The sequence below is a fragment of the Uloborus diversus genome, chromosome 2 (assembly GCF_026930045.1).
Source record: "Uloborus diversus isolate 005 chromosome 2, Udiv.v.3.1, whole genome shotgun sequence".
Classification (NCBI taxonomy): domain Eukaryota; kingdom Metazoa; phylum Arthropoda; class Arachnida; order Araneae; family Uloboridae; genus Uloborus; species Uloborus diversus.
The window spans coordinates 94,030,993-94,045,639 of record NC_072732.1 but is presented as its reverse complement, the minus strand read 5'-3'; the positions used below and the strand labels follow the sequence as shown (position 1 = coordinate 94,045,639).

The window sequence follows — 14,647 nt, the reverse complement described above, 5'->3', positions numbered from 1 at the left end:
TTTAGGCCAAGAGCTGCTGCTGTTGCTGAAAGATTATGGAGTAGTGCAGCATTAGTGGACAGTAAAGATGCAGCATCTCGCCTTGAAGAATTACGCTGCAATATGATCAAGTATGTATAATAATGTGCTTGTTTTAAAAATTATGTACTTTTATTTAGTGGAAAGGAAACAGGATTCATTTTTAAAGAATCTATCAGCAAAACCTTTCATGAAGTCAAAACCTTTCTACCATGAGAAATTTGTCATGGAAATAAGCATGCAAGCTAAACAGGTATCTATCTTAAGCAAAGGAGAAAGTTGTTCAGTAAGTTACCGCCCTATAGCCAGGGCTAAGGCAGAAATACATGAAATACACCGCCAACTCAGTCAATTCCAGCCGAGGACTGCAGTTTCGTGCTTATTAGCACTCATCAGCCCGGCATAGGAGTGACTGAGCTGGAGGTGGAAAACCTCTTAAGGAAGCCTAGAGCGCCAAACAAACTGGTAGCCAATACAGAATTAGCACTGACGAGACGAGTGACCGAAACAATGGTTGGGTTCAACTCGAATTTGTTTGGCACTCTAGGCTTCCTTAAGAGGTTTTCCACCTCCAGCTCAGTCACTCCTATGCCGGGCTGATGAGCGCTAATAAGCACAAAACTGCAGTCCTCAGCTGGAATTGACCGAGTTGGCGGTGTATTTCATGAAAGAAGAAAGTTGTTGATCTGGATGTCTTAATCGGTCAGGATTTTAAATTTTTTCAGCAGTGCAGGGTAGCAAGTAGCAAAGCAAGCAGAATGTTGGATTTCATCAGTAGGTATATTTCACAAAATTTTAAAGAAGTTGACTTTTATGCAGAAATTTATTAGGACCTAATTTGGAGTATGCTGTCAGTTTTGGTATCCTTATATTAACAAAGATATCAATTTAGTAGAAAGGGTTCAAAGCAGAAATACAAGGTTAGCAAATGGGCTTTCCAATTTAGATCATGATTCCAGGCTTAGAAAGCTAGGGTTTGTATGCTCCTTATAAACCCCTGCTTTTTAAGAAAAGAAAATAATGGCTCTTAAAACTCCTGAATTTTGCTATTATCTCCGTACTAACTCCTTATTTTTTATTCTACATGGCCAAAGGTTTTTTTCTATCGCCAATACAATAGGAGTGAATACGTTACACCGAATTTTACCAGAACTCCAGTATTTTTTCGTCTGTTAATACCAGAAATCTGATTTTATCATTAGACTATTTTCTTCCCCACATCCGAAATTCCTTTCCTTACTCTAAATTTCTGATGATTATGTCGATAATTACATGGGTGTCGCGGCCGGGGGGGTCCAAGGGGTCCGACCCCCCCCCCCCAATATTTGAGGACCGGATCCCCTCAATATTTGAAAATCGAACACCCTCGATAATTCTCAAGATGAAATTCATTATTTTGGGGAAATTATTTTTGCTTTGAAGAGTTTAAACAGTTGCATAATACATAATTTACCATGTTTAATTCATATCAAATAAAACGAAATGAACATCGAAAAAAAATGAACTAAAAAAAAAAACAAAATAGGTAATGTGTATAGTGAACAGAAAGTCGGAAAGTGAACTCCTATAACAAACCATTGCTCTGCTCTTTGCGCACACTAGCTTCAGTGGAGGATGCTAGAAAGGGGACACCTTCTCCCTAGTGCAATGTCAACCATCCATAGTCGTGTCGCCGGACTCCCCAGCTTGAAAGTCATTCCATCATATTTGTTGCTATTTAGGGGGAAACAACGAGTCAACTTAGAGATACTGAAACTAGATGGACAACTCCTCCCCCCCTTTTTACGACTCTCGTGCTAATAAGTCAACAGCGGAAGTCAGACGGGGATCTAAATTTCTACCCCTTTCTTTCTTATCTCGTTTCTCGGTTTCTGTTTCGAGTTTTGCAGTTTTTGTTTCTCCGATTCGATTCAATTTATAACGACCCCGATGTTACCCAAACAAAATGAGACACCAGACCTCTTTGGTGTTTTTTTGCAGCTGGCAACAAGATCCCGGCCAAAGGATGCACAAAAATTTAGAAGACCACTTAGCTGGTCAAAGGTTAAGTTTGGGGTAGAAAGGGAAGGGAGACGTGTCATATGTTTGACATTATTCAACACGTGGCTTCAAAGTACCTTACAGAGGCGCGGTTTCTCAAATGTGTTTGCGGCATCTCAAATTTCACCAAAAAAGCGTTACGTTACAGAAAAAAAAGAGGAAGAGTCTAAAAATTAACGTGCAAGTTCAAAAGCAAATAGTAAGCCAGCATAACGATGGATACTGTGATGTCACTTCCGATAGATCAACAAAAAAAGAAGCGCAAGATGACCAGAGAAAAAAAACAAACGACAGAAATAAAAAGAGCTTCCAGAATTGGGAAACGTTCCGACAAAAATAAAGATAATTTCATGTGATCTTTTGGTCTCCTTGAGAGTAGGTGACCTGAAAAGCGCTCCTATTTTGGTAAAAATACTTTTTTTACGTATTCGATCACGGCTATGGAGAGATGGCTTGAAACGGGAAAATATAGCAAACCTTCTACATCAAATGAACCTGAGCAATTTTTAACTACTGAATCATCATCAACATCCGCGGAACCGTCTTCAAAAAGTCAAAAGACCGTGATAGGTAAGCACCATTCTGTTTTGTGTAATACATGCAGGGGCTCCCCGATTTTATTATTCAGATGGGGTTACTTCTCGATTTTCCGAATGAAGCAATATTTCACAATTTAATGCAATATTTCACAAAAAACTACTCGAAATTTGAAGACTCGTCAGACAAAATTTTCTGGGAAAGGAAAGTTTATGAAAGTTCACAATGACCTCCTATCGATTAGCCACTGAATGCTTGCTAATCAGGTATGCTTTACAGTCAATATTTTGACATTATGACTCGTATCGGAACTAATGCATTTAACTTTCTCTCTCTTTTTTTTTTTTTTGAAATGTTTCATCTTTTATGAATTTTAATGGAATAAATAATACTTCTTTTAGTTATTAAAGCTTAACAGAAAATTATCCATTAATAATTCTGCTTTACGGAACAAATTTTATTGAAATAACCATTTTAAAACTTATTTTCACGTGTCAGAAAAAAACAATTCATTTCTCTATCTCTTTCCCATCGTCCGCTGATCAGAATTCAATTATACACCAAATGCTGTTTGTTTTCTGTGTAGGCCAGTACTTTTCAATCTGTGGGTCGTGCCTCTCAAGGCAGGCCTGTCACTTAAAGAGGATCAGGAGGGGCACTTTCCCTGCTGACTTTGAGAAATCAGAAATTAATGTATTTACATGGGCATGGTTTTCGCTGTTTTTTGGTTTCATATGCATTGAGTGTATGGAGGATTAAACAAGAAAGCAAAATTTTGGTGCATTTGTTACAAAAAACCTGAAAAAATTAAGAAAATACTTTAAAAAGTTGCATTATTAAAATGTGGTATCATGAGATCTTAATTATTTGTGTCTTATTTTATTTTTGTAGTTGTGTTTTTCGTAGGTTCGTGAATGTCATGACGATGAATTAAATACTTTAATTTTTTAATTAAAAATATCAAATTAAACTCCTTCGAATCCAACTTGTGCCAAGAACTTAGAGCTGCAGGGTTTATCACTATGCAATATAAAAATTTAATTATACAGTTGTCGCGGCTTATATATGAGTCACATTTTGTTCTAAACAGCTTTGATTCCATAAAGTGGCTGATTTAATAAAGCTGGATTTCGTTTTTGATGATTTCATTCTTTAAGAACGGTTAATTCAACTGTCCACTGTTTCAAAATGTTGAAAATTTGGTGCGGCTACTCTTGGTGTGCCGCCCTTCGTCGTGTAAAACTGAAAGAAGCTTCAGCGCGCTGAGAAAGCTGAAATTGTATCTAAGGTCGACAATGACACAAAAGCGGTTGAATCATGTTGCTTTATGTTACATTCACAAAAACATCTTGGACGAAATTGATCACAAAAAATAGCACGGATATTTGTATCCCATGTGCAGTCTAGAAAAAATGTATTTGTTGGTATTTAATTTTTTTTTTCTTATTGTATAATATGTAAATCAAGATATACCCGTTTAAAAGTGTTGTATTAAATGTAAACCCATTTCTATTTGATGTCAAGTTTATATATATATATATATATATATATACATACATACATATATATATGTATATATATATATATATATATATATATATATATATATATATATATACATACGAAATTTTCTTAATGCAACTTGAAAATGACAGAGTCAGAATGGTCCCCCCCCCCCCAATAAATTTCAGCTGACGACGCCAATGGATGATTATGAATAATATACATCTCGTAGACTTGTTGAAGTACCATTCTAAAAAATTTTTGCTCTAATAAATTCTTTTATTTGCCGTTTTAGAACTTTTAATGCTTTCATTTTGATTAAAGCAATCTCTTTGCATCCGATATGATAATCGAATTTTACTGATTTTTGATGCTTATTATGCTTTTTTAGAGGGCAAATACATGAAATTTCTTTTTATTCCTGTAAGATTAACAAAGTTCAAATTTTCAAATGAAATTCTGTGTCCTTTATGAGAGACAAAGTTAAAATCTAAATCGCTGGACTTTTGCTTCAATTAGGTCGATTGTTATTAATAATACGTTTATTATAGAGCTCTAAAATGCAATTCTAAAAGAATTTATCGAAATAAATTCTTTTATGTGCCGTTCTTTTTACTTTTAACGTGTTTACTTCGAAAAGCGCAATCTCTTTGCATCCGCCTTGTGAATAAGATTTTTTTGCATTTATGACAGTTACTATGATTGTTGTGAAGAGGCAAAGAAATTAAGTTATATTTTTATTAAAATCATTAAATTAAAAAGTTTTTAACAAAATTCATGCCCTTTAAGAGTGTCATGTCAAAAAGTTAAATACAGAATCGCTGGCTGAAATTAATTTTTGTATCAACCATTTCAAGTGTTTTAATCCATGCATAATATGTGTAGTTGGCAGGTTTTATATATATATATATATATATATATATATATATATATATATATATATATATATATATTATAGGGTGGTCCTTATTTTTGAAGTTGTTGATATTTTATGCAACACCCCTCAATTTGTTCCATTATACAAGAAAATGATACTTGCAAAATTTTAAGTCAATCCATGAATATTAACACGTGCCCCTAGGGCCCTCTTTTTTGAATTTCGAAGAAAAAATTGCGGATTTTCTCATTTTTACGTAAAAATATTCTTACTTTTCATATTTACAGTAATTTTGAACCGCAATATATGCTGCTACTTCCGGACTGACCATTCTCCCACTTTCACTCTGTAAAATTTTACATGTTACAGAGAGTACATGTACACCAATGGACTTGGGTCAGATATACCGCTCTTCTGAGCTCGTTTCAAATTAAGCGGCAGGGAAACATTTCTTTCCACCAAGATGGACACAAGGGATTCCAAAGGCTATTAATGAATGGCCTAGGCCGTTAATGAATGACCTTTGACAACAACAAATTGCTCACTCCAGGCTTTGGGGGTGTTGATTAACAAAATTTTCTGTGCATGTAACAGGTGTGTGGCAAATAGGGTCGCTAGGTTTCAATGCTATAAATATAAGAAATGACAATTATATTTTAATTTTCTGCTATTTCAAAAAATCCTCGAAACTATATTTTTTATATCTAAAATATAAATTTAAAAAAAATTCCAGATCGGAATAACGTAAAATTTTGTACCTTAAACTAATTTTCTTCTAATTCAGAACACAGTCCTTATATATAGTATCTATCCTAACCTGTTGCACCTTTTTTCGACATCTGGTCTAGCACAACACAAAAAATCTTGACAATTATTGATATTTTCTCGCCTTTCATCACTGTTAGACAAATGCCATATTAGGGAAAATGATGCTGTTCATTTGTTAACAGTCTATGTAGATGCAGTAAATTTAAATCCAAATGATCTTATGATCAATCGTGCATACCTTAAGAGAGCAAGAGAAAATCTTCTAGAAGAAAAATCAAATTTAATGAATTTAGATTCAGATTTTGTAGTTATTCACTGGGATACAAAGCTACATCCAGATGTAAAAGCAAAAAGAACGCCAATAGGCTCACCTTGATAGCTTCAGGTCCCAATGTTGAACAGCTACTCAAAATTCCCGAGATATTTCTTCAGTTGTATATGATATCTTAGATGATTGTTACTTATTGCTAACTGTTTAAGTTGTAGTGTTTGATACAACGGCTTGCAATACCGGCCGCATAAATTGTGCATGCATTTTTTTAGAACAAAAAACTGGACGGTGATATATTACATTTGGATTGCCTTCATCATGCATTTGAAATCGTACTGCAGAGTGTGTCTTTAAAGAAGTTCTTGCATTTCTTAGTTCTAGATCCGATATTCCATTATTAAGCATTTTGTGGAAAGATCTTCATCATTCAGAACTTATAACATTCAATCCAGTACAAAGACCACTTAAATTCTTAATCTTAAAGACAAAGTCGATGATATGTTATTGTTTGTAAAAAGTGGATACTGAGAAAGAACATTCCCATTAAAATTATAGAGACTTCTCATAACTTGTAATAATATTTCCTGGTGAAGACCCTCCTAGAAGGATATGTTTTCGGAAAACAGAAGCTTATCCCTGAGCCAGATGGGTGGCAAAAGGAATTTATTGTTTGAAAATTTATATATTTAGGAAACATTTTAAATTGACCTTACATGAGGAAAAAGCCGTTAAATGCTTTTTTACAGTCAAATGCTGTATGAAGATGTAGTTTTTCGCAGCAACCCAATCAAAGTTCCTTTAAATAATATAATGCACCAAAAAACTAGCAGCATGTTCAAAATGATAACAAGTATGCAACAGAAGCAGCGATTGGAAAATTCATAAATCACTTTTCGTATTTAGGGTATTAACTAGTAGCTTTCTCCGTATTGAATGAAGGAATTAACTTTGAAGATAGAAAAAGACTACTTCAAAAAATGTTGTATAAAAAAGTTCATATAACGGTAGATGATTTGAAATACTTTCTTAGTAAAGATTTTTCCCTTGATAGAATCAATTACAAGTCAATAAAACTGTTTGACACGTTACAAATACCAGAAGATGTTTTCCTACTTGATCCTGATTTATGGCAAAATGAAGGAATCTATTTAAAGAGAAGACAGATTGTTAAAATGCTGAAAGTTGTGAATGATACAACTGAAAGAGGAGCACAATAAATCAAAGAATTTCACAAACAATTTTCCAAATATGAGTCACAAAAGCAATTAATTTTACAGAATGTCCAAGACTATCGGAAAAAAATACACACTATCGAGATACATTAAAAAAAGCGTACGATTAAGGTAAAGTTTCTAAAGCATTATTTCATTCTTATTCAATGTAAAATCTTTAGATCATGTAAATATATTTAAAAGATTAATTTCAGTGCTATCGCTCTGTAAAAATATTTTTCAAACCTAGGAGAAACGATGTACTGGGTCTGAAGTAAAAACTCGAAGATTTGTGTGAAAATTATCAAAAGTGCTAAAGTTCAACGTCCTAGGGGCACGTGTTATTATTGACCGATCAAGTTCAAATTTTGCACACGTTACTTTTTCCCATAGTGTCACAAAACTAGGGGGCGTCACTTGTTGAATTCCGAAAAAAATATTTTCCCATATAAATAAGGACCACCCTAATATATATATATATATATATATATATATATATATATATATGTATAAAACAAAAATTGAGACTTTTTTAAAAATTTAGATCAGATTTGTTTTATTTATTTTGTAAATATTAATTACTTAACATTTATAAATTAACATTTTATTCGATAGATGAAAGAGCAACTTAATAGCTAAACAGTGGTACCACTGTTTCCTAGATTTATAGTTTTCATAGTTTTTAGAAGAAAAATTCTTAACATTAAGCAGTTTTCTATGTTTATCAACGAAAAGTCATAAAAATTTTGAAATGGTCTTCAAAATTTTGATCCATTTTGAAGATTAATATAATTTGTACAATTTTACAAAAGGATCCTTAATATTTAAATTGAATATTCTGTATTTCAGTTTCGTATAAGTAACCTTATGTTTCTAAAATATGCCAAAATCAAACACAAAGCTTCGCCGAAAATTGTTTTTGTGTTTGAAGTTTGTCCTTTTGTATTCTGTAAATATTTCAATTATTTTGATAGTTGGAAGTTATTTTGGCCTCTACTATTTTCAATTGGCTTATTATAGTTCTTATTTTAACAATTATTTTATTTTTTAGAGTCTTTTTCTTTTGGTTGGGAAATTGTTGGTACATGTTTTGTTTTTGAGAAAATGCTAATTTTCAATCAATTAATTTCACTTATTTTTTTTAATTCAATCTCGAAAGGTATATATTTCAATATCCCTCCCCCCCTTGCATTTGAATTTGATTCCAAGTTGGCTCAAGTCTAAGAAGCAGTAAATGCATATTTTACTATAAATTTAGTATGTTTGGGCATTCAATGTATTTTATGATAGCAAAATGAGTAATAAAAGTGTTGTGTATAATTTTTTTGAAATATGTTTTAAAACATGCACCTTTAAACAAGAAACTAGTCTTCAAAATGTAAAATGAACTCCTGCAAAACTCTTTGAAAATTAAAAGTAAGGAGTTTTTAAAGTTGAGTATGAACCCTGAAGACGGAAGCAGTCATTTTGACTGCAAACGATTTTCAAATGCTCATATTTGTTGTATTTGATTTTCAAACTATTTTTCCTTCATTGACTTTTCCTGACTATTAAGATCTTACAACAGTAAATTTTATTTCTTTAAGATTATTATTATAGTCGCTATTATTGGTTATACCTAGAAAGACTGACTACGGTCATTTTGACCGCTCAATGAACCTTTATTTATGCATTTGTTTTCTTCTCTTTTCTTGTTATCAGATATGTGTACTCTGGATTTTTCTTAGTTGTCAGGTTGAGTAATGTTCTTTTGGGCTTGAGTAGCCCCTGCTCGTCAAGTTCAATTCTTTAAACTGTTAGGAAAATGCGGAACACCTGCTAGTTGCATGGTTACTTTTTTCTTTTATCTGCATGGGGGCAAAATTGAGGAAGGTCAATTTGAAAAGCATGTGACTGGACATGTGAAATCATTTTGCATCTGAAATGAAGTAGATATAAACAGGTGGATTCTAAAAATTTGTGCTGGAATTCTTTTGTGCACCAAAGCATTTGATTTGATTGAAACATTGACATTTATTTCCTTGGATGATATTGAAGCGCTCCGTCACATAATTCTCTTCATGATGTCGCAAAGAACCTTTTTGAGCAAAACTTTCAGAACATGAATTCCTGAAATTGTTGCAGATTTATCTAAAAAAAATTCAGGTTCAAAGAACAGTCTGACTAATCTGAAGAGGAATATATTCCTAGCGATGAAAATAATTTGCTTTCATCCGATTATTGCAAAAAATTTTTGGAACTTAGATTTTCAGAAAAAGATTGTTCCTCAGAGTAAGAATAAGAAGAAACCTCTCTGTTAAAAACTGATGTGCAAGATGTAGAAACCAGTAAAAGAAAAAGAAAAAATGGTCTAATATCAAAAAAAAGAAGAAAAATTAAAAAACGAAACTCTTCTTTTTCTCCTATTTCCTCCAAGTCATCTCCACTGATCAATTTGCTACTTGTAATAAAGTCATGAGAAAGATTAAAACAGTGTTAAATGAAACGATGTGTGAAATCTACAAAAATTGTTTATGGCTCATACACAGGGAAATTGATAACGATGAGTAATTCTTAATACTGTAAAAGATGTACAATACACTGCGATATTTTGGTATTTTTGAAAACAAACACTTTCATGATTTAAAATACTTGTTAGTTATTACATGCTAAGAACATTTCCTCTTTTTGTACAAGTTTACTCTTTCTCAATATTAATTATGCATGCATATATCGAGCATGAAATTTAAAAAAAGCTGCCTGAGACTGATTTGCTGTCTATGTTATGATTAAATTGTTAATTTAACTTCTGTGGTATTGAAACAAATTTTTCTATGATTAAAAATCCCAAAAAGAAGAAATTTCCAGTCTTTTAAGTATGGCAGTCAAAATGACCGCTGCTAGTCTTCCTAGGTATACGGAAAACACTGTCTTTCTAGTTTTGATATGTATCTTGAGTAAGGAGGGATATGATCCAGTATTTAGGTTTATTAACATGCAGGACATTGTATGGACTGAATTTCTGCACTGATCACAAAACCAGGAGTTATTGTTTTAAGCTTTTCAAACCCCAAGCTAACCTTGAAATCAGAAATAAAAAAATTTTGAAAAAAAGATCGACTTAAAAATTGCTCTAAAAAGTGAAAAATAATTTTATTCTTTAAACACCATCAATAATACTTTTAAACGTGATTTTTGAAATTGGCGCAAAAACAAAAAGTAAAATCCAGTGTAACTATGCTTCGTTTATATTTTTTTCAAAAAATCATCCAAAGTTAGGAACGAAACATTTATATCGTTACTCAAATATGCTGTTATCAATGCGTAATGTATGTGATAGTGGAGAAACTAGACCTGGATAAATTTATAGTTCTAGTTGAGTTATGGCTGTGAATGATCTTATCTATCGTTTTTGCACGAACTTCAAAAATTATGTTTAAAAGTATTATTGATAGTGTTTAAAGAATAAAATTATTTTTCACTTTTTAGAGCAATTTTTAAGTCGGTTCTATTTTTTTTCAAAAATTTTTTATTTCATTCTTTTTAGTGTAAATGTAGATATTTCAGTAAAAGTAAGAAGTTTGGCTCTATATCGCTGTACTGCTTCAGAGAAGCCTTTATTCAAAATTATCATTACAATTACTATTAATGTTACTGTTATATGGCACCAAATTTTTATAACAATAGGTTTCGTATCAGTTTTTTACCCACAACTTTTTTTCTGAAGAACAAATATGGTCAAACAAAGTAATGGGACCTAAGTTGAGCCATCCCCTATCCATTGAAAAAAGAATCATCAAAATCGGTTCACTAGGTGAGACGCCGTGAGTGGACAAACAAAAAAAAAAACATACATACGGTATGAACTGATAACCGCCTCCTTTTTGAGGTCGGTTAAAAATTACTACTTCGACAGTTGTGTGTGTGTGTGTGTGTGTAGGCATCCAGAATAGTTTACCAGAAGCAACTGTTACTTGCACTGGGGTGAATAGTTTTAAGATAGATCTTCATTTGGGATTGATAAACTGATTAGGACCAGCCTAGCTAGTCTGACCGCACCATGCTGCGAACATTCGCTGGTGAAATAAATTTACTTTATCTGCCAGTTTGTTGGTGCTCTCAGCTTCAATGTGATGATATCTGCTTCCAGCTTGGTTATTCACTATTCCAGACTGATAAGTTCTAATAAGAGCAAAACTGCAGTCTCTGGGTGTGATAACCGGGCTGTCGGGTATATGTCATGTTGCTCTTTTTCATTTGTATCATAATACTTCTTATGTCCTTGAATTGAAAATTATTATTATTTTTGACATTAGCTCCCTTATGCCTTGTCACTATACTTACATTACTTTCCATTATTCCCATCAATACATTACTCGCTATCAATTCACTAGGGCTTTAGGATAGTGAGTGAACATAAAAAAAAATCTCTTAATTTACAACATCTTTTAAATCTTTTGGAAGCATTTTTTTGTTTTGTTTGTTTATTTATTTATTGTGACTCAATTTATTTATTTATTTATCAGACGGGGCCTTAAAGTAGAACCTGTTAATGGACCTGGCTTTTGCTCCTGCGATTATGTACAGTAATTTAAGTTCTTTCAATCAATATCTGACTCTTTATAGGGAATACTGACATGCAGGTTCAAAGGATAAAAATTGTTTATGTTATTTTGAAGCAATAAGAAAGCATGTATATATATTTCTCTTTAATTGTTTTGATTGACTCATTTTTTCAAACTACAATTGTAAGTACAATCATGTATGGATTATATCAATCCCCCCCCCCCTTTTTATAATTAAACATTGTGTACTATTTTCATTTTGCTATTGTTCAATATTACTGTGAAAAAAACATCAATATGTATTTTTATTATATGTTAAAATAAAATATATTTTTGCATTGTTAATAACATGGTTGTTTTTGGATAGGTTGGGTATTTTACATTTTAATTGTGTAAAGCAAAGCTTTGGCACAATTCCTATTATTTTCCTGTTATTCTTATAATCATATACATTGTTCATGACTTGTAAGGTATTTATTTTAGGATACAGTTATGCTTGGAGCAAAGTAATTAGTTAGCAAATAAAATTAAATGATTTGACATGTGTATATTTCCTTCTGAAAATCAATTCAGGTTTTTATTTAGTACTAGTTTGCTTCGAGCTTTCAGATAGGTTTTTGATGAATTGAGAAATCTTTCAGAAATCCATCCATCTTGATCTTTTGAAGTAACGAATTTCTCGACGAGCCAGAATCCCGACTGGGTCAAAATCCCGACATACCAAAATCCCGACAGGGTCGAAATCCCGACAGACCGAAATCCCGACAGACCAAAATCCCGATAAGCCAGAATCCCGACAAGCCAGAAGCCCAACAGGGTCAAAATCCCGACAAAACAAAGTCCCGACTGTCCAATGACTTGTAAGGTATTTATTTTAGGATACAGTTATGCTTGGAGCAAAGTAATTAGTTAGCAAAAAAAATAAAATTAAATGATTTGACATGTGTATATTTCCTTCTGAAAATCAATTCAGGTTTTTATTTAGTACTAGTTTGCTTCAAGCTTTCAGATACGTTTTTGATGAATTGAGAAATCTTGCAGAAATCCATCCATCTTGATCTTTTGAAGTAACAGTAGCCATTTATATCTCTGGCCATCCACAGAACTGTAACTCAGGACTTAAGGGACACAAAAGTTACAAAATTTGTAGATCATTAAAACTAAAATCCCAAAAACTTTTAACAGGCAGTAAAACCTAAACCATTTGGGATTCTCCAAAAATATCTTATATTGTTTCTTAAATGCATAGAAAGAGCAAACATGCAAAATTTTATAAAAATCTGAGCCTTGGTGTGAAGTCAGGTTTTTTTTTGGTTAATTTTACATGGCATGAACGAGCAACTAAAATAGCGTTAATAAATGAATTACTAAAATAATCTAAAATAGTGAATAAAATGAGTCGAGTTACGGTAGCATTCAACAAAATACCTTAAAACTTTTAAAAGAATTGAAATATTTTCAGGATGCACAGGGATTAAGATCTCAAGCAAGGCCCTTTTTTGGCAAGGCTCTTGCTCCAATGTCAGCATGCTTCCAAAACATACATTGATGGCAGAAATTGAATTGGACAAATATCAGGTGGGGGGGGGGGGGTAGATATGGAAGAGGAAACCAAAAATGCAACAATAATCAGAAGAGTTTTCAGATTTATTAGTAATATAGGGTCACTCTGAGGCCTGGAAAAGTGAGACATGGAAGAAAACTTGACAAAACAAACACAAAAAGCCGAGATTCTAGCAAAAGCTGGAAACATTTTATCCCCGTTGGATGCATAAAGCATGTGCATGCAGTCAAAGATGATTTTCTGTAAAAATCTATAGAGTTTCTGCAAATATCTTAATTTTGCACTAATTCTGCAGACCAGAATTCTTCAAGTTTAAAATAAACCTCAAGTTCCTGCAAAAATGCGTAAAATTTGACATTTTGGGCACGTTCAGCATTTTTTCTCAGTATTAGCGGAATTTTAGATTGTCTTTTAATTTGAAAAAATCTGCCGAACTTCTGCAAAACTATACCTTTAGCTAGAAAATATTTGCAGCAAATCTGCAGAAATTTATATAATTTTTGCCGAATATTTGTCTGAATTTCCCACTCACATTTGAACAAAATTGTTCAGCAGCTCAGACATCTGTTCTGCAACATACGTAGCAAATTTAGTAGTATTATGCTTTCAGGTTTATAGGTGAAAAATTTCTTAGCTTAAAAATAGATAACTCGTGCAATTCAAAATCAAAGTCTGACTCTGACATGTTTGAATAAATCCATAGATTTCTCTCAAAGTGAGCAAAATCTCGTAATATTTTATTTATTACTTTCAGAAAGTTACATTCTAAATTAAAATGCAATTTTTCATTTCTTGCCTTTATTTTATTTACTTCTTGTTTTTTTTTACTTCCTTTTACAAAAAAGGAAGTATTTTATTCGCAAAAAAAATTTTCACTCAAAATTCACCCTTAATTTCCATTTTGCTCGCCCCCGAATGAATATTGATTTTTTTTTCAACCGGACCACATGTGGATAAGAACACGTGCCTAAGAATGTATAGACACCCGAAGTATCCATTTTGATGATCCCCGAGTTAATTACCTCGAGTTTTCTTGTGACATCCATATATACTTATGTATCTCGCATAACTCAAAAACGGTATGTCCTAGAAAGTTGAAATTTGGTACGTAGACGCCGAGTGGGGTCTAGTTGTGCACTTTCCCTTTTGGTTGCATTCAGATGTTTCAAAGGGCATCTTTTACACCTTTTTAGGGTAAGATAATTGCTAATTTCAATGCAAACTCAAGTGCTGTTATAGTTTGGCAAACACTTGGCAATAGTATCCGAACGTAATCCCGACAGTCAAAATACCGACAAGCCAGAATCCCGACAG

At 32.6% G+C, this 14,647-nt stretch overlaps 1 protein-coding gene across 2 annotated transcripts in view; it reads left to right on the top strand.

Annotated features, from left to right (window-relative positions):
• The window catches only part of LOC129217176 (beta-hexosaminidase subunit alpha-like), a 98,510-nt gene extending 86,405 nt beyond the window's left edge, over positions 1–12,105 (top strand). Inside the window, exons 12-13 of one of the 2 annotated variants that reach the window (XM_054851438.1) lie at positions 6–110; positions 11,731–12,105. In XM_054851438.1, coding sequence (XP_054707413.1) covers positions 6–110; positions 11,731–11,794 — 169 coding nt within the window. In that variant the 3' untranslated portion in view covers positions 11,795–12,105. The remainder of the gene's footprint in view (positions 1–5; positions 111–11,730) is intronic. The other variant, XM_054851439.1, reaches the window with a different exon arrangement.
• Positions 12,106–14,647: the final 2,542 nt, after the last annotated feature.